This window comes from Leuresthes tenuis, unplaced genomic scaffold, assembly GCF_036924035.1.
Source record: "Leuresthes tenuis unplaced genomic scaffold, fLeuTen1.0.hap1 SCAF_19, whole genome shotgun sequence".
NCBI lineage: Eukaryota > Metazoa > Chordata > Actinopteri > Atheriniformes > Atherinopsidae > Leuresthes > Leuresthes tenuis.
In genome coordinates this window covers 13,173,972-13,199,771 of record NW_027325373.1, presented here as the reverse complement: position 1 = coordinate 13,199,771, position 25,800 = coordinate 13,173,972, and the positions used below count along the sequence as shown (strand labels likewise).

The 25,800-nt window shown below is 38.5% G+C and overlaps 1 protein-coding gene across 8 annotated transcripts in view; it reads right to left on the bottom strand.

Moving 5' to 3' along the window:
* Window positions 1–25,800, bottom strand: part of rgs3a (regulator of G protein signaling 3a) — a 112,908-nt gene that overhangs the window by 45,578 nt on the left and 41,530 nt on the right. For 5 of the 8 annotated variants that reach the window (XM_072372517.1, XM_072372516.1, XM_072372514.1 and 2 more), the window contains 2 exons: window positions 25,737–25,780; window positions 11,343–11,477 (listed from right to left, as the gene is read on the bottom strand). In XM_072372517.1, the coding sequence (XP_072228618.1) occupies window positions 11,343–11,477; window positions 25,737–25,780 (179 nt within the window). Of the gene's footprint in view, window positions 1–1,325; window positions 1,466–5,800; window positions 5,876–11,342; window positions 11,478–19,825; window positions 20,012–25,736; window positions 25,781–25,800 lie in introns of those variants that run through there. The other 3 variants (XM_072372519.1, XM_072372522.1, XM_072372520.1) reach the window with 3 other exon arrangements.

The window sequence follows — 25,800 nt, the reverse complement described above, 5'->3', positions numbered from 1 at the left end:
GATACCACAAAAAGACAGTTGAAACTCAGTTAGAGAATGTCAATTAAACCATTTATATACATGTGTATCCTATTCTATTGTCTATTCACAACACAAATAATCTCAGGCCACTTAAAGTAGAGAAGAAACCCAACGAGTCCCTTCAAGCACTTTGTGACAGTGAGCAGAAAACTATCCAAAAATGAAAGTATTCTGTAGAGTTGCTTTTGAAAGAAGAAGCTGTAGCAGAACTTTTATCCAGTACTCAAGAGCAAACTTTTTAAAGAACATTTGAATGAATGAAACTGAAAAAGTACTCATTGCCGTTTTCTTCTTCTTTTTTTGTCTTAATCTGACATAGGCAGTGAGTACGGACAAGAAGTAGGACAGACCTCAGTCTCCACCAGGTGAGCTATAGAGGCCCCCCAACTCCTTGACAGATTTTGATTATTCGGACCAGTAAAGTAGAGAATTAACATTTAGTAACATGACATCCTCAATCAGCAATAGTAAAAAACTGTTTCAAAAGCAAATGGTAAAAGTGACTGATAAAAAAAAGGGCTGTCACAATACATAATTCATTCATTAATTCCATTCATTAATTCTCTAATCTCTCTGTCACTGTTATTTCAGAAGTCTCTGGACTCCGCACAAGAGGAAGGCTTGCCTTATTTTCTCTGTGTGACAAGGAATATCTGACATTGAGAGACAGAACACATTCCCTCGCTGTGTCTCCACAAATTGCCCCGGTCAACAATTATCCATCACAGACAAAACACTTCAAAAGGTAACAGTTCACAAAGGTAGTTTCACTCAGTATGTGACAGTTCAATGCCTCTTACTGCGAGAAGAACAAAAACGGAAAAGTACAATCAAATCACACCCATACAGTTTCTGTGACTCTGACTTTCTCTGAAAAAACAGGGGCTATTTTTCTTTCCTATTCTGAGGGTGGCTTGAAAAAAACCTAAAAGCAAAACGAATAATAAACGTGAGCTTGTTGCTTAGAAAATATAAAGCCAGTAATATATGCCTCTTAAAACACAAAATGACAGAAACATTAATATCCAGCAACTAATCTCACAAGAGAAGGCTACGGCACAAAAATAGATATAAAATTTCTGCTTTCATCTGAGGCAGAATTTACAGGACAGCTGTGGTTGCAGCATATAAAATGGGCTTACTTACTACACAAGTAACCTCAATGCTCTGACATTAACAACCGGATTCAACATCCATGCACACATAATAAATCTAATCCCCACTACAGAGAAAACAGCACAAGTCTCAGAAAGATCCTTAGTCTAAGCTTCTATACAATGCCAGAAAAAGATGACATCCATTACCTTAGACACCGGCATCTGGACACGCAGTGTGCTCGCTTTTTTGAATGAGCGTATATGTTTGTGTTATTCTTGTTGTGTGTCCCAGAGTGAGGCGAAGAAAGATACAGTTCATCCACACATAATTATACTGCAGGAGCACGTGTGCAGCAAAAGTGGATGCTAATCCAGTGATTTTTGCTCTTCTGTGTTTTTTTTTTCTTTTTTCGGATGTGTAAGTGCTTCTTTTCTCCTCCTTATCCTGCTTGTTGTCAGTGCTGCTGCTGCAGTCCCGGCTCCTGCCCCAGCTCGATGATAACGTGCATGCCAACGTGTGTGCGAAAGACAGTGAGAGGGAAGAGGTGGGTGGAAGGAGGGGGGAAAAGGAAAGACAGATGGAATCGGGGGGGAGAGACAGAGTTGTGAGCACTAAAGGAGGAGTTGTGAAAATGGGATGTATTAAAAACGTAGAGGGGGTGATGGAAAAGCTCAAATGCAACCAAGTCTCTGGAGTGTTTTTTCTCATTCTGCCATCCTACCTCTTCCCTTCTTTCTTCCCCAACATGCTATTTTTAGAACTTGCTCTGTCGCAAATCAAAGCCCCAATTCAAAACCTATCAAAGAGCAGGATGTTAAGGGCCATGTCTTTCACACCTAATGAGGCCCATATATAAACAGACACACACTAGTCTGGTCTGTTATACTGACCATGTGTCTGCTTCAGACCTGAAGGGAGTAAGCTATTCATCGGGCCTTATCTAATCATATCATGTGCTAATTTATAAAGGGCTTCATAAACAGCTATTTCAAACACTGTCAATTACACTGCACAGACTGCTGTCCCCCTCTCCATCTGTGGCTAAAGGTATTCTGGAGAAAAACAAATCCAGATTATGTATAAAGTAATGTGTGACATTTAAAAAGTAAAATATCAACTTAAGGCAAACTAGACTTCACTATTTGCTTTTTTTTCGTCAGCTACTTTCATGTCTGCTTTCATTATTTGTCGGCAAAATGCTGACACTTATTGATGTCCCAACTGTCATCAAACACTTGTATTAATCAAAAAGGTCCTCATATCAGAACAAGCCTCTTAATGTGCTAATTAAACCCTTATCCCACCTTCATTACATGCTTGGTTGACACAGACATAATTTTTTAGAATAAAGAATCGGCATAATTGAAACTGAGAGTAGAAGGATTTCATGTTGTGCATTGCCTTCTTAGGACTAAGTCTGCACGGCTCCTATCTACGCTACCTTCTGTGCTGATGCATTGCCATTACATAACCCAGTTATGAATAGTTAAAGGTGAGCTAAAAAAAAGCCAAACACCATTCCATCAAATGGAAATCATTAATTCTTAAAGAAACTCCAGGGAATTAATCCAGCACCACATACCACAATGATTAACATCATCCAGCCTCATATTTGTATGTGTGTGTGTGTCTGCGTCTGTGTGGGACTGACAGAGAGGCAAATAGAGGTCAGTGGTGGAAGGAAACGCAGGCGGCGAAACGGATAGTTAGTGAAGGTGGAAGAATGCAAACAAGCATTTAATAGGTGCAATAAAATGTGGAAATTTAAAGCCCTACAAAAAGAGTGATGCGGAGAGAAACAAGAGCAAAAGTGAAGAGAAACAGAAGATTATTTTTTTATCTTGTGACTTATTATTTGTTCAGTTTTTCTATTTCTCAACCACAAACTACGATTCACAGAAGTATGAGGCTATGAGACACTTTCCAGTGATAGTAGCTGGATTCAGACTATTTTCTACAAGATAGCCAAAATCTACAAGAAGAATCTCCAACTTCTATATATTTTTTAGATAGAGCTGTTGCTTCATGCTTTTCATTCACACAAATTAACCAACAAAATCACAAAGAGGCACTGTCACTGCCAGTGAACAGCTGTCTTTGGCATCCAATTAGACTCAAAATCCATGCATGTGAAAACCAGGCACATGCGCAGGATACGAGCAAACATAACAGCATCTGTGAGCAGAAAACCATCCTCACCAGACAGCATGTCTGCTGCATGTGCACGAAAAAGGCCCTTGTTTTTTCTACATCAAATCTCTGATAATTTAATACTTGACACAAATTAGATTAAAAAAAAAAGAAATCAAATAAAACACAAATACTCTACAAAACAAGATCAACTAATGATAACAGCACCATCTTTCTTCTTTGTTTTCTTCTTCTTTTTTTTTTCACTTCTTGACAGATGTTGTCTGTTAACATTAAAAACACGATCATGGCTTCACCGTGTTACATCAAATATTTCAACAAAGTTCCACACATCCGCACAATCTCAATGAGCGAATTCTATATGTAGATGTCAGGACAACACATCCCAGAAATAGCATGTGATGAGCGTAGTGTGTGTGTGTGTGTGTGTGTGTGTGTGTGTGTGTGTGTGTGTGTGTGTGTGTGAGAGTGTGTGTCTACATGTATGTGTGGACAGAGGTGACGAGCAAAGTGAAGATAAATGGAATTCATCCACGTCTAATTAGAGACAAAGAAGGAAAAACTGCTTCATTGCAGAGAACCAAGAAGAGCAAGAGACATGTTGAAACAAGAGCATGTGCTGGTTAAGATGTTTACCATAGTCTTGCTTTTATTCAAATACTGACAGTTAAGTAAATGTAAACTGAGTGGTGATTTTCCAGGAAGGGCTTTAAAAAATGCCATTTTACCTGTGTTTGATATAAACATTTGTGAGAGGAGTCCTGTCCTCACTCTACTACCTCACCAAAACCAATTCCATACCTGGACTACTGTCACCAGACTAACATTTCTGATATTCATCTTCTATGCATGATATGCTATCATAAAATGTCCCCCTGACAATTGGTATGACCGGTAATCTTGTCTGATTGTCATCTAAGACCTTTCTTTGTAAATCCTTCTTTGGAACTGGGGGTGTACATTTGACTTTAAATCTACTCCTTCAGTTTCCCAAAGAGACTTCAGACTGGAAGAAATATTCTCGGAGAACTTCCACTGCATTGTTGCACCGCGTAGCGAATCCTTCATACAGATTAAAAAAGCAGAATACAAAGAAAAGCTGGCATGTGCCAATCAAAGGATGAATGCGGCAAAACTACTGGGAAATACAGAAGGAGACAAGCTGATGCTGCCAAAATGTTGCCAGTGTGTGTTGTCTTCAAAAATCTTCTCCAACAAATCTGGCTGAATGGGACTTTTTTTCCTAGTCAATCTGAAACTGAACTGGGGCAATTAGCTGATTTTGTGCTTGTTATTTTGTGCTTGCTGCTGCTTAAAATGCAGTGTTCCCCGGTGGTGAGATATGCAGCTCAACAGTTAAACATTTTCAGACACTTCTTATCTGTCCTTGAACTTCATGTATCTTTGATTGAGTGCCTCCATGCTGGCCTGAGGTGGTGAGGGTGTGTGTGGTGAATTTGGGCAACAGGAAGGAGAAGCAATCACCACAATCTTTAATTTCATCATGAATCAACAGTTTGACATGTTTGGAAAAAGAGTAACACAAGGAGAGAGTGAGAGAGCTTCCTTGCTAAACTACGTCACTGCAACATAAATGCTGCATTATAAGCACTTTCGCAGCTAAAATAGATTCTCATAAATGTGAAATGAGAAGAGAACAGAACAAGCTGCCCTCAAACCTTAACAGACCCACTTTGTTCATTTGCAGCAGCATCTTTTTTCACTGTTCATGTGAACATACTGTATGCGCAGATGTCGAAAGCTTGCTTTCTTCCAAACTCAGAGAAGCATTACACAACAAATACAACGATGTGTGAGTGTGGCTGTCATTTACAAAATCGCCAGCCTCTCAAATTCCCATTTGAGCGCTTGTGTGTGTATGTGCAGCTGTGTAAATTTATTTTTCCAGCAGCCGAGTGGCCGATGCTGTGCAGACGAGAATGTACCGGAAGCTTTCCAGTGAAGGACCTCAGAGACTTGAAGTTGCTGTGGGACACGCTCCACAAGGCCAAATGTTTATGTACATGAAAACAAAAGCAATTGAAAGAGTTTGAATACATATTCTAAGTCAGCAGTGCATTCACCCCTCATGAGGCATTAAATTCCTTATTACCATATAATATAAATTAATACAATGAGAAAATAATCATCTCATGAGCAGTTTTAACAGCCATTACGCACAATAGAATTCCTGTCACTAAATATGGAGTTAACACATCTCCTGTTAGGAAGTGATGTCACAGTGAGACATAGTGTGTTGTTTAATGTATACATATTCAGTAAAACAATTACAAGAGATGATGATAATGCTGCAGCTTATTTTTTCTTTTACATGTGGTAACACCACTCACTTAAAACAGATTTGCATGTATGAGGCACAGAGCTGTGGGAGTTCTGGCAATTTCTTTAAAATGAAGAGTAATCAAAGTGGTTGTATAAGTCAAGCTCAGATATTTTGACTCTCTCTATAGGACATTTTTTGATTGCTGCAGACATATACTGTTTTAATTTTTTAGAACATGCCACTTACATCTATGGGCAGGCAGTTCCTCCTTTGTAGAGTCTGCTTTGTTGCACTAAACAAATCAGAGCAAAGGGGGCAAATAAAGACTGAACTTAGAGCAGCGCTGACACTGAACACAACGGAGTCTGCATGGCTACCCTCGTGAGGACAATGAGTGAAAATGGGCATAGCTGAACTGTTTTGAACATTAGCTGGGATTTTGGACGATATGAGAGGACCATCCTTATCCTCACCTGCTTCACCGGAACTTGCCACCAGTGTCGCTGCTTCCCATCATTTTTTAGTAGGACTGTTTATTCGCAGAGACACAAGGCCTGAGCTCACACTGATTCAGTCAGTACTTTCACGCTATGCTACAGTACGCTCTGTGCATGTTATCCACTTCTTGTCACAGCCTTTGATCCAGAAGTAACTAAAGTTAGCACACATCAGAAATAGTAGCTGGAAACATACAGTAGTAAGGAAGTGTGTATTTCTAATGTAAAAAAAACCAACAATTTGAGGCATACACAAGAACGCGAAAGTTACACACTTGGCTGAAAGTCAGAATCATCCAAAAATGTTTTCTCACAAGAAATAAAGTGAACCACATGCATGCCTGAGCGAGTTAATACTGGATAAGGTTCTGGTCAAGCTTACACATTCATGTTTAGCTTAAAACTTTTCAATATCAGGCTGACCAAGACTGACAAACTTTCTGTTTAATATCTGCTGATAGTAAACAAAGCTGCACACCAAACATAAACAGGCAAATTCTCATCAAGATCCACTTTTTCATGACCATCCAGTTGATTAAGCAAGCATGTCCAGATTTTTCCAATGAGAAGCATTCGCAGCTTTCAGGGACTAAAGAAAGAGGGGCAGCTGCTGATATCAACACTCAGAAGGAATAAGCCCATTTGCTGGAAAACATGAATGAAAAGCATAACAAGAGTCGGTCTGTTTGCTTTTCTTTTAGAGTGGATTCTACTTTTCCTGCATACTTCAACAGAACTCTTGACTGAGGTGCATACTTCAGCTAAGTATTGGTTTACTTGGCTTTGTCCATGAAGGGGAGAATTACAGCTTGTGACACAAGGGAAATAAGTGAATCCGAAGGCAGCCAAAGCTTGTTTTCTTGCAATTCTTACTCGCTGGCAGGAACATGCAAGATATAACCTATTCAGTCGAATAAAAAGACTCTAGTAGCAATGATTCAGAAATTAGGTATGGTATGTACTAATCAAGGGATAGTCTTTCGTGTCAACTTCCTAGAACATCCCTGAGCTGCTCTGAACTCCTCAATAAACAAAGTCCTGTTTGTGAGAACAGCAGCGAGATTACTTTAAGTGTTCATATGTGAACAAAATCAAGATGCACAGGTTTATTTATCAAGGAATGCAGATTTTCTGCATTTTGAAGTGATTCAGATTTTAGATCTTATTTGCTATGCATCTATCTAAAGCTGATATTTTTTTGTGGAAGGATGTGACCCACATGTGTCTGCCAATGTCTATCTGTGGGAGCATGGCCTCTTTTTCTCCACCAAAATAAAGTTACCTACACAGAAAACTTTGCTTTTAAAGGTTCCCACACAGCAGTGAGGATTCCACAAGGTCTTTCTCCTCAGATCCCCCTCACTTGAAACAACCGATTTACTTATAATTAACCACACTTGGATGTGACTTAATACAAACTATTTGCCTCTAAGGTATTCTGGAGAAATACAATCAAAAGTGAACTAATTTGTCTAGATGTAAAATGTTATGATTAAGAGTGCATTTCCTTGCCTTCGGGACAGCTTTCAGATTTCCATTTATAGTGTTAGGAGATTACAAGGGGAAAAAAAATAGAAATAACGGGAGTGATACCTCTGACATGACCCGTTTGACACTATACAGTCATTAATGATGAATTACTGAAAATGCTGTTTATGTCACCTTGAGCATCTTTAGTATGTTTTGACAAATATGTCTGACCATATCAAACCACTACAGAAAAATGTCTACATGGGTCCCATCAATGGAATTTCTAAATTAAAAAGTACAATTTATATTCAATGGTTCGTTTTAAACTTGCAGCCTCTAAATAGCATAGAAATGTCCTCATCATAGGCATGGAAAATTTAGTAGCTTGCAAAGGCCAAGTCTGATTGCATCTCAGTTGGTTAATCTTATATGTGTGTGTATCTTCTAATTTCTTTATTTCTCCCATGCCTCGGCTGTCTGAACTTCCAAAGAAAGTCAGGACGGTGTGTGAGAATGCCAACATTTCTCTATGGCTCAGTAAACAAACGTCTCTACAGTTCCTTGCCATGTCGTATCCATTAAACATGCCCACATGTGATTAATCAAATCTTAGGGTTGAATTTGATTCAAATCTCTCTCCCAGTTTACCTTGAAAATACTACACTTATTTTGCACTATAACTTTACAATTTGCAATCCCAGAGTTCAAAGCGGCAGAGCTTCTCTTTGCTGTTACGAATTCTACTGCAACAGTTTGTCCGAATGTGACTAAGCAGTCTTGTGGCATTTTAGATTTAATGTTGTTTTGTTTTTTTTAAATCAGCAAAAAACATTTGACCAATAGTTTGAATTAATATTCTAAACAGACTTGTATTGAAAAGCTCGTGTTTCAGGTGAGCACTGACCTAACAAGGACAGAACCAATGTGTATTACTTAACCAGGTAAGGAAGAATCAAATCCCAGTTTCTGCACCATGTCTGCGCTGAAACATAAACTACTTTGTCAATAGAGTTTGCGTAAATAGCATTGACTTACGTGACTCAGCACGCTAGCCAAGTCGTTTGGCTATTGATCACACTGAACACTGCTGTGTGTGGAAATATTTTTATTTGTTCAGCTGGGAGCACCTAACTGATGCCGATCATTGGTGGTCACAAGCAAAGAACGCAACGTGCACATGCTTTGATCATTGTGTCACTGCAGAACATATTCAGACACATTCCTGATGGATAACTTTGTAGCAGTAAAACACTGTCTGAAAGCTAATCCCTGGAAAAGTGTCTAAAATGTAACATCTGCTGAATTCCTGAGCAAAGTTCATCAAGTTCAATGTCAGCCTCAACGTAAGTCAAATATTGCAGAATTCTTTGGATAATCAAGTCCAATAGAATTTGCCAGATTAAGCAGAAGTTCAATAGAACATAAACACACAGAGAAAGAGAGAGGCCCACACATGCATAAATTGATAAATAAATACACGCAAATGCAGAGAGAAGAGGATGAAAGATTGCCGGCCTTTCCTTCTTTCTTCCTCTCTTTTATGCATTAATGAAAATGAAGCCCTAATGCAAAACAGGTGTGCCATCTACACAAGGCTATTTATCCTTTTTAATCACCTTTCAGTTAAACTCAAATGAACTGGGAAGTGAATAGGATGTATCTGTTGTTAATTGAATATGAAAGAAGTAAGGAATGAAGAAAGGAGAAAAACCATTAGCAATTAAATTGGCAAGAATAGAGAATAGTGTTGGAAATAAGAAGGAATAATAGGAAGAGGAAGAGTAATCAGACAAAATCTAAACAAAACAAAAGAAATATTCTAATCCTTCACAAAAATGAAGTTTGAACCGACTAAAGCTCTCTCTTTACAAAAGAAAGAAAGAAGAATTGTCTTGGGTAGATATCCCTGGGGACATGCTTGAAATGACCAAATTGGGCCACAGTAAACTCACCAGCTGCCATCCTTAATTCAGGCCATGTGAAGCCAAGAGAGCACTTTAAGTCAGTCAAAGGGCAAATCTAAAGGTGCAATATTTCATATTCAAAACCACTGGAAGTAGCACCAAATCACCAGCATTTCAGCCCAAAGAAAAGAGAGCTACTTTCATACTGATGCTGAATGACTTCTTAGCTTGAGTTGTTGGCAGCCCTTTTTATTGAGGAACCTGGTTTCTGTAGTTGAAGAAATATGGAAGGTTACGTCCAGCTGAAACGATCAGACCTCACTCTGCAGTCATGCTTTTAAAATGCCATGTGGATTTATTCTTGGTAGCACTTAGGTCTGCATTGATCTCGACTTGTACAAGGTGAAGGATTTTGGGTGAGAGGCTTTATGGAGAAACGCTCGAAAGTGCTAGCCAGCAGTGTTTGGATAGTGGTGCACTCTGATACTGTTACACTGTGATCTCAGGTGTAATTGAGTCGTTTTTGTGTTCTCAGCTGTTATGCATTTTGCTCTCTGCTCTGTTGTCACCATTTGGCTACTGAGAGCAAGTCCAGCTTGTTTTAGAGCATGATTATTGATGAGGAGAATTTGCATTTTCTTTAAACATAACTTATTTTTATTTTTGCACTGTTTCCACATTACCAAAATCAAAATGATCTAAATCTACTGACAAACAGTTTTTAAGTGTTTAAAGGTTGTTGTTTTTTTTCCCCAGCTGGGTAATTACGATCAGAGGGGCCAAGGACTGGCAGTCATGGTTCGCTACAGCCTTAAACAGATGCCCCACTAACTCATTTTTTAAAGATGCGATGGCGATCTTGTGAATTCTGAATGATGTGGAATAGAATTAACAAAACCCAGCGATAATTTAAACAATCACATGGTGTAACAGCTCTACAAAGTTGGATTGTAAAAATTAAGCTAAAACACAATGCTGAAGAACCTACACAAAGTACCACCAAAATCTGTGGCTACCCTCAGTTCTATGTAACATTTTAGGGGTTTTCGGTGCGTTGGATTGATAGTCCAGCTGGTGGGTTTACTATATTGAGATAAAAACTGAGCCAAAAGGAGAGTGGTCTTACAGGACCCTTATCAGGTTGGCACATACACACCTCACAATGAAAGCTAATGTTGCTGTGTTTCTGTGGATGGATGAATAAGCAACCATGAGCTCACATGCTGACCATATAAATGTAAAAGGTGGAAACATGCAATTGTTGGAGTTGACTTGCATGTTCTTACCACATACATTCGTTTAAAGTAAAAAAAAACAGTTGCCACTAACGTGTCTGCATGTGTCTGCAAGGGTAAACACGGTACTATTGTACTGTGTGATGGCAGCCGAGCAAACCACAAGTTGATACTCCAACTTCAAATCACACAGTTTTTATCTGAATCTGTTTCTTTTTTGGATTACCACTGTCACCACACCACTGCTGAACCATCCGGTAGACAAAATAATTAATTCTGTTGTTGTTCAATTCATCGAGATGTATGGCACCAAACTGTCTGCTTTGGAAGCAAACATCTACTCCTACGAACTGAGCCGTGCCAGGAAGAGCTGAAATTACGCTGAGATGACACCAACTAAACTAAAGAAAGTACTCAAATGCAGTCACATAAAAGGCAGCAATAAACTTGTCTAAAAAAAATTCAAGAGCTACTGGTTATGATAGTGTGAGCTGCAGGAAAGTGTTTTATGTTACTGACTGTATAGGCTTGGAAGTGTGTGATGTTCACAGGGCATCTGTGATGGGGGTATGCACAAAAATATGCACTCCCATGTGTTCAAGTGTTTCCTGATTCATCTTTGGCCTCGAATGGAATCAGAAATGCTCCTAGATATGTGTGTCCATGTGTCAGTGTATCATACCTGTTCAAAATTCTGAACGGGAGGCTCCCTCCTGTGAAGCTGGAGCTGCTTGTCAATGTTGTCTTTCAGGCACTGACACACACGGCGCTTCTGGTCTGCCGAATAGGCTTCTAGGCTGAGCAGGCAGTCACACTTCTAGAGACAGATAGAGGGAGAGAGAGGAACAAAAAGGGGTGGAGGAAAAGCGGGCAATTAGGCATCTCATGTCAGAGAAATAAGGACGAGGCAGTGTTTCCTGATACTTGTAAGGCGAAAGGTTTGACGATAGATAGTGGAGCATCACAAGAATGGATGTAAAAAATTAATGAAAAAGCATAAACTGTCTTTTCAGCACTCCAATGAGATCCAGCAAGCAGCAAGTGCCCTTAAAGAGGATAGTGATTAAAAAAAGAGCTTAATTCATTACCTTAAATCTGAATTCAGCCTAATTCATTAAGTATCAAAGGTGTTAAACTCTGTTGTATAATTTCATATATTTGACATTTTCTATATTATCTATAATTAACTTTTTCATTAAACCACAGAGTGTGAAGTGACAGCCCCCCACCCCCCCCCACCCCCCCCCCCCCCCACCCCTGCATTGTAAAATGCTAACCTGAGTGATATTGAATCCAGACCAGTACCTTCTTTAGGCAGAATTTGATATGCTGACAAAATGATTTTGTAACCAGTGCCTAGATGGCACTCAGCAAAAGTGAACAAATCAATACATCCCTAAGAAATACACGAGAAGGAACTGACAACTGGTTCTAAACTGGGTAAGAGTTGGCAGAGGCTGGTGGAAAAAGCTTTTTGCTCAAAAGGACAAAAATACCACTGTGCCTTCTTCAAAACATATGAAAGCCAGTCTGTTGTCTGATCTCTGAAATGTCCAGATGACATCTATTAGGGATTAACTGGGCCATTTCTTTCTTCTTTTTTTTTTTTTGGCTGGGATTCAAGTGATTCACTGATGATTAAAAAACAAAAAATCAACAGCAACAACAACAAAAAAAAACAGATCTTGTATACAAAATAGATTAATAAATAATTTGAAGGATGATAATTTAGGACAGACTCAAGGGTGAGAACAGTTTGTGTTCAAATCTGGGTGTATTTCTGGGCCAAAAGACACAAAACTGGAATAGACCAGAAAATAATCAACATAAGCTTGATTTATTTATTTACTTTTTGTTTAATTTTCCATTTCTACTGTCTTGTGGCATTAATGTGGCAATGATATATATGTGTGAAGCATCAAAATAAATCAGTACTGATTTATCAAAATTTGGCTTCCTCACATTACTGAGATTACTTGATATCCTCATTAAGTGATGGTCATGGTATACCAGTGTTTCAATATCTATGGTTTTACAATAATTGCACATATTTGGTAATATGGTAAGTGTTTTTGTTTAAGTTGATATTGTCATGATGTTGAGGGATTGTGGAGCAAATGTTTTGTTAAGTACATTGTTCTTTTTGTCGACTTTTGCACATTTCTAGTCACAGACTCTTTATATTATATTATCACTTGCAAAAGAAAGAGACAAAATACCCAGTACATAAAAACAAGTAAATATACTACTAAATTGTATTTAATTGAATTTATTTTGCAGAAATACAAAATGTTAAATGTGCAGGCATTTTTACTCATTCCCTAAAGGACAAGTGAACACTACTGTGCTCAATCAGATTTTTCAATTGTTTCTCCTCCTTCCTATTCAATCATTTCAACCTTCGTCGGCTGCTCTGTTTCAGGCAATGTCAGTGAAAAACAGTTGTCCTGACATTTTTGGGCATGAGTCAGGCTATAAATAGGACATTTCCATTTTGTGCAAGTCTTCAGAGATTGACTCGAGGCTGTGTTGACACTCATTGCTTTGGTCAGTGGTGAGTCTTGTAGCTAGTTTATTTACCTGTTTTTAGATGGCAAGGGCTTTTGCATATCCTACTATGTTGGTGTCACTTGGACTGTCGCTTTTAATTCACGCTTTAAGTGCTGTCAAAGAAGGGCACACTGCTGTTGTGGGGTTCCGTGGTGCAAAGTGATTGACGGTTGAAGCTGTGTCATTATTAGTGTTGCTAGTGCGAGGAAAAAGACAGTTACAACCCACATTAGTGGTAGCAGTGTTAAAACTATATGTATGAATGCACTGTATGTAAGGCAGGGCTATGTTTAAAAGAAAAAAACACAAAGTGTAGAAAGAGACATGGAATGTAGTTCTTTTTTTTTTCCTACAACGGGAATATAAAGAAATTAAAATGAGAAAAAGAAGCCGGTTACATACTGTAACAAAAGCATTTATAATATTGAGCCTGACTTGTCAATTGCAGCATGAGATGATGAAATGGGTGCTTTTTCAGTGCAGACAGAAATCAATGTTGATGTTCTTTGATATCCATCATTTGGACTGAATTGGACTCTATAAGGGTGCAACAAAAGCTATAAGGCTTGAACACGCACAACAGTGTGAGGTTAAACATACATAACTGTACATGCTGGTTCCTGTATAGAGAGCAAGAAAAGTAGAGGAAATACCTGTTGGGGTTTGTAAATTATCTTATTGTTTGCTTTTCTACCATTAGCTCACTGACTAATTGACTTTAATGGATTTCCTACTTCTCTAAAATGGCACATGGTTACACTACAACCCAACAAACCTTTTTATCATGCAATGATACTTGGTAATGAAGATCATGAAGATCCCAACCCCTCCTAACACATGGATACACAGTGAAATGGTGGGAAATGGGAAACAAGACTGATTATATGATGCTCTTTAATTGTGTCTTATTAAGCTAATAGTTCTCTGTTTCGTGGTTTTTCATATACCCTCTTCTGTTTTGGGATGAGCAAACAAAAAAAAAAATGCCACTCTTCCCTGAAAACACTGTCTTATATGTTCAGGTCTTTCCAGGCAACTCCCTTGTGTGCACATCTGTGCACAAGAGTTTAGGGTTCCACAAACAGAAATGCACTGGCACACTCTCACACAAATACACCTCCCAGGTTACACAGCAGCAGTTTGAACTCATAAATACACTCTTATTGTAGCTCCATATTTAGACGATATGACAATTCAAATATAAAAGCAAGAGGACAACCAGCTGGGACAGTGAGTCATGGCGAGACACAGGTCCCAGAGCCGCAGGAAGACTTGCATCCCTAATCTGTCAGAGGAAGTGTGTGTTTACATAGTCTTCGTGTAAATATGAAGCACGCAATGCCGAGTGCACTGCAAACCACTTACTGACATCATACACATTTTGTTATGGGCATGACACGAAAGTCATTCTTACCGTGAATGATATAGCACACAGAGTAATGCATTTCCTCTTTGCATCACATCTAACAATGAACAGTGCTCTGCTTGGGGAATACTGATGATTTATTTGGCTCTAGTAATGAATTTCACATCAGTGTCCATTTCTCTTGTTGATTTTCAATTTGCCACTATTGAAAAACAATGCTGCTTGACCATTTATCATTGTGTTTATCTGAGATAGTGGTTGCTACAAGGGGTGCATAATTATCTTTTTGGCTCATCTGCAATTAGGAGGTCAACTAAACTGAAAAAAACTAACCATTTACAGCCCATGAATCTGCATCAGCTATCATTTGTGTAAAAATAATTACCTCCAGTTGTTAGAATACAATCTCATCTTTAGCTTGACTTTAAGGAGACAGTTATGAGCAGATAATATTGAACCTCTTTAGATCAAAACAGTTTTAATAGATAACACTGCTGCACTTAAACTTAAACATTATTTCTATCCTATAAATACTAACAGATATTAAGAGAAGAAATATCTAAATAGTATGAGCAGCTCTGATCCAATGCACTGACATCCCAGATGAATTGAGAGTGTCAGTGGATGGATGCACACAAAGAACACATAGTTGTAATTTCAAATGATTTACCATGCACCTGCCTGGTGACCCAAATCTATTAATCTGACAAATCAAAATGTACCCACATTAATTCTGGACCTTGCTTGTGCATTATTGCATTACATCAGTTAAAATAATCAACCATGCAGGTTAACTGTTGACAGCTGTTGCCACTCCAATCCATTACACAGAACCGCTGTCTCTAGCCATATTTTAGTCTCACTTCAGTTTTCCAAAATCATCTTTCACAAACACAATTATGTGTTGAAAGAAATTTCACTGGAATCCCCCTGACTGTTGCAGCAGATCTTTGTTGATGTTCATGTTACGGTCATGTTGCTTCTTGGGATTGAATAGCATTTAGTCAGTATTTCAGACTGCAGCTCCAGGAACAAACTGCTACCCTTTTCCAGAACAATCTGTAATTTGTCACTTTCAGCGGTCAAGTCAGGTCACAATTGTACTCAATTGTTAATGGAATAATCGAGTAACTATCTTATTCATAAAATGATCTTAAGAACCACATTACCTAAAATGGCTCATGGTTCTCTTATTCTAGTTCACCCCCCATTTATAAATCCACTCCTCGAGATAAACATAAGACCTAATGAAACAAAATTCAATGAATGGCCACTGGTCTGCAATGGAGTGGCTAAAAATACAGGCAGCATTTCCCCTTAATCAGATTGATTAAAGTGCTCCCTGGTTGAAGCCCTCCCCCTGAGCCATCTGGCAGATGAGTTTTCAGTGTGTCTGCTGTCAACACAGCTCACCTAAACTGCCTCAACACAGGTTTGCATGGCTTCAGTGACAACTCAGCTAATGATCCAGTTGTAATGTTCTACCATGGTGTTATACTGTCAAAGCTTTGAGACACAGTTTGACATTTTAGGACATTGTTGTATTGCTATGAGGTAGATGAGAAGACTGACAGCATTCCTGTCCCAGCAGCTGATAAGGGCAACTGCCTGCTCCATGAAGCTAGCCAACTGATGGGCATAGCTTAATTTTTAGCATGCAGACATGAGCATGAAATCAACCACCCAGTTTAATGATGACCAAGAAAGCAAACAAAACATTTTGCTTGAACATTGGAAATTTGGCTTCATTCTAACCTGAAGGGAATCAAGTTATTGACAGTGTAATACCCTTATCCAACCTCAAGGTCACTCTCAGCTTTAAATAATCACTGGATTGTGCGCGCACATTGCCAGTGGAAATTTACCAAACTTCTGTTTGTAATTTATACAGGTGCTCGAGAGTGTTTGGAGCCCACAGAACGAAAGCAGATATGGCTAATTTTTAAAAGAATCCAGCAAGAAAAACAAACGGTGAATAATTACCAGACGTGAGAGAATTCTTCTCAAACTCATGCACATGCAGATGATCAGTGCACTAAAGTGTGCACAAATATCTTCAATAGGGCAGGCAACGATAATATCTAGGAGTCAATAAAAACTTAATGCAGTCAAATACCTACCAATACAAACTAAATAATAAACTTAATAGAAAATCTTAAAGCTTTTGCTGTAGTTTAACTTTGTAAAAAAAAAAAAACATTTAAAACAATAAAGAGATGTTTTGTGTGCTTTCGAAAAAAGAAAAATCACATCAAAGTAGGCAGGGCAGTGTCATAGCCTTTAGCCACAGCCTTAAATGTTGTCATGACTCTTTTTCAGTAGAGCTAGACACAGATAAAACTATCCAAACTTTTAAGTCAAAATCCTTTAATCAATATCTTCTCTACCATTTCACAATAGACTATAAGGATTCCACTCTGAGAGACTAAATATCCACTGAATGGATTTGCACAGAACTTTATGTATTTATGTTCGTCATTTCATACTGACTTTGGTCATCTTGAGACCTTTCAAGTGATGCGAACATGGTTTTCAAATTTAAAGTGTTGAGTGATATGTCAACTGTCTCGGTCCCTATGTTAGCCATATGATAGGCTGGCAACCTGTAACTGCCTGTCGCCCTATGACAGCTGTGATCAATCTCACACTGGACATCTAGCAATTCTAACAAATGCTAGAAAAAACATTGACCAGGGGTTTATGGCCTACTTGATATTGGAACAACAGCTCTCCATGTTTCTGAAAAAACAGCTGTGCTGTCAAACATAACTGGCCACGTATTGCCTTGCTTATGTTTTAATTTGCTTTACACAGCTGTGTTTAATTTGCAGGACTCAAGGACCAGTTCAAACAAAAATTGCCATACCCATTACCGTGGGATGGATAGCTCCACTCCCCCAGTTCAGAGAGAGGAATTTCTCAAACATGGCCATCTTGCAACTGTATGAGTGGCTGAAAAGTTCATTTTGATAATAGAGTCTGCATAATCTGAATCCAATATTAGTGTGATGATCTGAACCTGAGGTTGGACTCCTGTCAATAATTGTGATAAATGATTTAAACATAGAGTGTAGAGATGTTGGACCTCCAGTGCCTGTTATACTCCAACATAAAAGTTCTTAAAAGAGGCATGACTTGAGCAATCAAGAGTCAAGAAATTTCTTGCACAAAAAAACACGTTTAATATTCAATATTGAAAACAACTTCTTCTTGACTTGCTGGTTTTCCCACACTCTTTGGTCTATTTGTAGTTTGTACGTCTGGTTTTCAGCTCCAAGGCTTCCTTGAATAAAGCATATAAACTGGAGTCCTTGGCACGTGGTCTTTCCAATAGCCACCAGAGAGAATGATAAGCACATGGCAGGGCCCACGGGATATTTTCTAAAGTTCTGTACAGCTTCCAAAAACCTTTCTCTCTTGTTTTTGTTTTTTAGCAGACATAGTGTTTCACATTTCAGTGAGTTTATTGATAAGTGAGACTCTTTTTCCTTTTCACATGACTGTATGAGTTTTGCCTCCATTATGGAAACATGAATGCAGCTGACATTTAGGGGATATTTACAGTACTATAAATATGTCGGTGATCACCTTTGCATGTAGAGCCATTTAGATGTTAGCTTCTATGTTGAATTCTGCTCTTCTGCTATTGCAATGGAAATTTATGACAAATTGATAATTAATTCGGGAATTACTTCTGAAACATTTTCCCATATGTTTATAAATCAAATAGTGATTACCATTCGCCCTGCACCTGATAGAATAAGGAGATAAACCACAATTTATTACAGTTTATGAGAACACTTTGTCCCTGTCAAAGATCTCAAAGCAATCATTTTACTCGGAGTGATGTCTTTAAGTGATTAGATTTAGAAATATAGTCGCACTGTCCTGACAATCTGTGCTGGCATATTAAATCAGGCAAAAAGCAAAGCACACCTTAAATTGAACTTCAGATTAAAGGAAGAGGGTACAGCTCAGATCAATTACATCCCGTGAGATACTGGCCCTGCCTTGGCCCCAATAGATAGCTACCATAAAGCAGATATTTTGCTGACAAGAGCCCCAGGGTGCATATTATTTACTTGCTACTTTGAGACATCATGTGACAGCCTGCATGTCATGCAGTCAATGATGCACCTGAGAGCATAGAGAAATGTAAATGTATGCGGAGCTACACTAAAAGGTATACAGCTCACACGCATTCAAACACACACTACCAACAAGCAGCCACAAGAGGTCCTCTGGAAAAAACATCAAACGAAGAACCTTCTCTTGAAAGCAATCCAATCAAAACTTAACTGCTATACATGGTTTCCTTAAACTTCACATGGACGCCATTTTGAGCACAATAAACCATGAGCTCTGCGATCTTTTTACTTTAAAGGCCTCTTGCAAAAATCTGTATGCACAGCACTGTTCTGTGTTAGCCTGACAACACAGCACCCTTGTTGTTCCACAGCCTGCACACAAGCCATCACACTGTGATTTCACCTAGTTTGGCAGAGCATCTGCTTATCTCATCTCCACTCAATCATCACATCTCCATGCTGCTACAAGTGTAAAAAAGCTAATTAATATGTCTAAGCAAATAACTGCTAACTTAATATCAAATTTGATATGCATGACTGGTTCCACGGAGAAATAGTTCATTGCTGACCAATGACAATTTCAAAGGTAACAGAAATGTATGCAGACTGTATCTGGGTGAGGAGAGTACTTTGAGTCACTGCTACCACTGTGCTAAAGTAAGTAGGGGTTATTCATGATTTTATTGCTATTAGTGGGGACTGCATTTTGCCAATTGGATACTAATGGCAATTTCTAGGAAACCGTGGTACAAGAGTGACCATACACTTAATGGAATTCTCAGATTTCAGCCGAATAACACATTAGCACCCATTACTTGAACCACACACCACATAATATCAATCTAAAGATTCCTTTTGCTTGGCACCAGGAGACCACAAAGTCTGTGGTAAATTCACAACTCCTTCCAAGTCATACGACACTTTACCTTGGGCTCGCACACTTTCTATTTCTATTTCTTTCTATTAACACAGACGCTACAAAACGTTGCATATTGCTAAAAAGAAAAACTGCCCCACTATTCATAAAATAAATCACAATCTTTTGTTATATATTGCCCTTAAACATTACATTTCTGCTCTTCTGCTCTTCTGTTTCATGTAGCTGAGGTATACATGAAGAAAAGTCTCTCTAAACCTTTGGAATTTTACTCTGAGACTTACATCTCCACCATCAGGTAGCAGGTGCTGCTGAAGAGAGCTCGCCTCCCTGACAAATCGTCTCTTAGACCCAACTCGGTCGGCCAGGTTTCCCATGATTACGCTGCGATGACCCAGATGGACTTCACTGGTCAATAATCACCTAGGCTGTCTCTTTTCGCTGTATGTTGTCCCGTTTACCTACACAACGTTCTCCTTCTTCCTCTCCTCCTGCGTCACTGACATACTTACACACACCCAACAGACACTGGACTTTCCAGACACATAGCTGCACCCCCCCCCCCCCACCCCCCCCACCCCACCCTTCAGTACACACACACGCAACATCACTTCTTTCACATTTAAATCTGGGTTAGATCAGTGCCATTCTGAGCCAGTGCTAAAATAAGATGACCTCCAGCTATGGAGGAGAAGGGCAAGAGCAGACAAAAGGAGGAGATAGTGTTAGAGATAGAGAGCTTGTGAGGAGAAGACTTAAAACTGTTTACAACTTCAAGGGAAGGTTTTTTGTTGTTTTTTTTACTTCTTCAACTTCAACTTCTTCAACAAAAGGCTGGAAAAGTAAGTGGTTCAAAAAAGAAACCACTGGAGGAACATGCTGCATTTAACTAGGTTAATTGGTAACAGATCAGCAACAGGACTGGGTACAAAAAATACCACCTTAGAGAGGTAGAGCCTCTCAGAAGTAAAGTAGAGGTTAGTAGAGGTTCAGCAATTTGCAAAAATAATAGGATCAAGGGTCATGCCCTAAAATCTGTATTGGATGCCTGTGATCTTCAGGCCCTCAGACCTCACTACATTAAACACACTGCATGAGCTCAGGTGTCATCATGAACACTTCCAGAAATCACTGTCTGTGAACACAGTTCACTCTGCTATCCACACATGCAGGTTAAAGCTCCATCATGTAGAAGCCATGTGAGAATTGTGGACAGAACAATATCTATTTAGAATCTTTGTTGACAAAGGCTCAGGCAAGCCAAAACATTAGTATTAATTAAGGGCATCATCACATGATCAATAGACTGTGATACTGAGCAAGAGCGGTGTGTTGATTTTGAAGGAAGTACAAGGTCTCCCTGTGTTGATGAGCTGTAGTGGAGAGGTATGTTGCATGATGACAGACTAAAGGCTCTCTATGTGTCTGCATATGTTATTGCATTTATGTATGCACAAAGTGTTTTGTGTGGTTCTAGTTGCTCAGTTATCTCCAGCAGCACAGTATCAATACAATGTTCTGTTTACCCTTCAATGCAACCAGCTTTTTCTGTATTTATAAAGATTCTCTAGTGGAAAGAGACTGCTTGAAGATAAGAGCTGAGGGAATGGAGACATGCAAATGAAATTAAGTCAGGTGTCCAAACTCCTTTAAGTATGAGTGCACAATAAAAATAATCATATCTAAACAGATAAAAAAAAAAGAAAGAATAAGAAAAACTTTGCCCCTCATTATTTTGGTTCATTCTGCTTTTTTCATGCATGTTTGTTATTTTTGTTGCAGTTCTAACGGGGCCAGAGACAGTATATCTATTAACAGAACAGGGATTGGACGTTATCCAGGCGAATGCAATGTTTAACTAAAACATTTACTGAACAATGAGAAGGTGTCCTGAACGTCTCTCTGTTTCCTTTTTCTCCGCACTTGTTGTGCGACCTTTGCACAGAAGAGCCAGAAACAGCAATCCACATACCTCTCCTTGACTAAACACCAACATGCACATCTGCAGAAGCAAAGACCGAGAGGGTCACTTAAAAAGATTCCATCTTCTTTGACCATTAGAGCTCAACAGTCTTGCTATTCAAGAGGTCTCCCTTGATTTCCCTCAATCCCACTTTTCATCCCTCTCTCAGTCGACATCACGTTTCTTCACACACCAGAGCGCTTTACCGAAAGCACCAGAGGTTCAGTCACCCTGGAAAGCCTGTCATCCCTCATGGATAAATGAGAACTACTGCAGTTTAGCAACTGCACATATATGAGTTAGGGTATCTGAATTGTGGAAAAAGAAAAAATCAAATGTCTTCATCAATTTGTTTATCATTTCCTTTCTTAAACAATATAGCGTAAAAGAAGAATAACTTGTGAGAAATAGTAATGCCATTACAAATCATTTCCACAGTATTTCCAACAGTGCCCATGAGAAATAAGAGCTGCAGTGGAAGTGAATACACTGCACTGTGTTTCATTGTGGCAACTGTTTGCTCCCTGAGGTATAAAATGAACTGCTGACGGATGTATCAACTATAATAGATGACTGCAGATTTTGTGTGTGTGTGTGTGTGTGTGTGTGTTTGAGGCATCTGATGGGGGGGTTTGAAGAATAAGTTTAAAAGGGAATAAAGGAAGCTTGCTAGTTCCCTGTTTGTGCTCTTGTCTGATATGTGTCATATAGTATACTGCATTAGTTTGCTATGAGAGCTTATGGGAGACTTTCTCAGCTCACTGCTTTGCTGAAGAGTCAAGAGGTCTTGTCAGTCTTATTGTGTCAAACTACACCCACTGCTATAACGTAATGGACAGCATTTACATAGTAAAAGGAATAAACTGCCTCACAGAAGAACTATAAAATATAAACAGTTTGGTAGAAATAATATGATACTGTAATACAACTTAAAACTTTCTTTGCTGCACAATCCAAGAGCTCATGCTGTCACTTTTGAGGACCTTTTTCTTACTTACTCATACACACACACACTCCATCTCCCAAGCTGTCTTACATTTCTATTTATATATGATGCCTAATTGGATAGACTGAATAATATTGAAGCCTTTTTCCTTCTCTTCCAGCCTCGAGGACAGATACCAGACCCATCTCATTCTGTCTGGAATTTCAGAAAAGAGGCCTTTTAAAAGATTCATAAGCTTCTAATGAGGTTGCACAGCACATTTCAAAGCATAAAATAGTGTGACAGTGTTAGTCTGTGTGTGTGCGTGGGTGTGTGTGGGTGTGTGTGTGAGTGTGTGCAGTAGATGGGGGTTGGGGTTACTATATTTTATCTGCACAGTGAAAAGATTAACCATATGAGGAGATGTTTGCAGCCGAACAAATTGCAGATGAGCCACCAAGGCAGGCTGCATTATTTCTTTAAGGAAAGTTGTTCAGCTGTCTCCTCAGCTTATATTTAAAACCACTTCTCAGACCTTCAGCCTTCAGTGTGAGCGAAGAGCCTTAAAAGGTCCTTGTTGAAAATGACATAAATGACAGCTAAAGTTGAAGAGGAGCTATCATGACACTTCAACTAGAAGAGTTTGAACAAAGTTCCAATGTTTTAATGCAACATTTCCTACAGAGTTCTACTTTATTATAAGAAAGACACACAGACAAGCACAAACTGACATACCTTGACTCAAGCTAGCTGCTGTAGAATCATAATTCTATTTAACAATTTAAACTATTTTAACAATTGTCTGTGTGTTTCATTTATTGAATCAGCATTTTGGATAAAAAGCATGATTGCAGTAAGAACTTTTACATTTATCAGATTTGAAATCAAATGTTCCCTTCAGGACCCAAACATTCCCTGCACCTGGGTTATGTTTCATTTTTAAGGATTAGAGAAAATGAAACATAAACCGCATAAATGAAAAGAACATTTAATTGAAGACTCATTATCAAGCTAAACTTATTTTGGTTTCGTTGATTAAATTGCAACAGTAAATTCTAATATATTGGCCGTCACTACAGTAAGCATTAATTTAATACAAAATTCAAACAAAGTGGTTTTGTGAAATGGGCTGTAAAGTAAACAGGTTTGATTATTTTATAGCCTTTCTAGTTTCTTGTCTCATATTGTGATTGTAAATACATATTATTATAGTAAATATTTCAGGGTTTGTGCTCTTCAAAGCAACACAATGCAGCAAAAAAAGAAAAACTAGAACAAAATAAAAATGATAAAAAACAAAATGGCCACGATATGCTTGGTCGAGGTGCCATCCAGCTTTCTTTTGCAAAAACCTTGGGGTGTGTCAAACCCAACTGGATGGATTTACGTGTAACATAAATGGATGGTGGTCCAACTTTTTCAGTTTCTCCCAACAAGTAGAGAGCAAATGTAGTAGGATGCTTAGAGAAAGTGTGCTGCACCTTGAATGTATTTTTTACAGCGCTGAGCTTTTTAAATGTGGCTGCTTTGAGCTACATTAGGTTGAGCTGATGAGCTTTTCAGAAAGCGCCATTATTTGAGTCATCACTTTTCAGACAACCAATCATATTGTGAGAATATGTCACATTGGTAACCAGTCAAATTGAGGTAAAACGGTTCTGGCTGTGTCTATCATAACATGAACTCAATTGACAATTCAGAAAGAAACGGCCAACGCTTACACGGTTCACAATGTACCATCGAATCTAAAATCTAATTTTATAAGGAAGAGGGTACATCAGACCAAAGTATGGCCCTTTGTAACCTCTATAAAGCAGCAAATAAGTACAGAAGCAAGAACGACAAACAAGATAAAGATTGAAACATCCAACCACAACTCGCCATCAATTGTGAAGTCAAAGGTCATTATAGCATCATTTTCTGGATTTATTATGAAAGATTTACACGTACCGAGGTTTCCATGTAAAGATATTTGTTAAAAATACTTTGCTATTCAAAATAGATAATTAATCTATGTATTTAGTTATATATGTTAAGCAGCTGTTAAGAACTGTATTATATGACACTGAATTGCACCAAATCAAAAATATTTTCTACATAAAAAGAATTAATTGTATCACACCTCATGTCTCTTTCTGTACTCTTGCTCAGATCCATTCCTTGCCTGTCCCTTCACAAAGCAAAGCCTAAGAAAAATATGGCTAAATGCTGAATATAAGCTTCAGAAGGGATAACATCACCAATCAGCCTAACATAAGAGAGCTAGGGAGGTTATTACAGTCGTATACAAACAGCTGCCAACGCGCATCTGAAAAATGTGCGTAAGATCTGGAGGCGAAGGATGTAAGATGATGAGAACATAAAATCCTGATGAAACCTGCAGTTTCATTTCCTTTCTGCGGATGTTTCAGGTTAAGAAAAAAAAACATAAAGTCAAATTGGCACGAGGAGTCTGAGTAGAATGGGAGGGGCATGTGTAAAAAGAGCAGAAAGTGAGTGGATACTACCACCTGCATATAAAAAACATGTACAACTACAGCACAGTTGCTGAGATAGGAGAATTTTAAGAGTAAAAAAACAGGCTAACCAGCTACAAAACTGTTAGCATTTCTCAGAGCATTTGATTAAATACAACGTAGTCCTCATCTGTGTCTCTCAGCAGCTTGCCTTTATGCTTTCTGTCCCTGCATCCTGCTCTGTTTGAGTGCAATAGATATGACTTTTTTTTTAAATCTGAAAATGACTGTCTGAACATCGTAATGATAATTGGGAGTGGGAGGAGAGACATTTATGTAGAATCCCACTGGTCTTTGTGATTTATTTTTTTTACATGTATTATGAAGAGGAGCACTGAGTCAGAAATCCAAGTTTGTAATGTTTTAGCCATACAAATGAAAGCCAGAACTGGCATTTTACACCTGAAAACACTTAAATCTGTATGAGTTCGCTAAGGTCACAATTTAAACAGAACAAAATGCAAAAATGCATTACATGATTGTGCATTTATATGTTAATATCCTGATGAATTGATTGTGCGACACATGGTTAAACATCTGTGTTTCAGTGGTTGAAATTGTGGTAACAAATGTGAAAATTCTGTGAAAGAGTAAGGTCTGGGAAAGACACACAGAGAAAAAAGACATTTTCATTAGTGGTTTCTGCTAATCCTTGAGTCTTCTCTGTAATGTGATTTCCACCAGAGTTTATTGCCCCTCTGGCTCACCAACAAAATAAACTGTGCACATTAGACCCTCGTTTGCCCTCTTTTTCTTTTCTTTCACACGACACAAACAGTCCTTTCTCTTACCTCTGTCATGTGGATAAGGTAGAATCTCAGCTCCTCAGAATAATCTGCAAGACAAAGTAGGGAA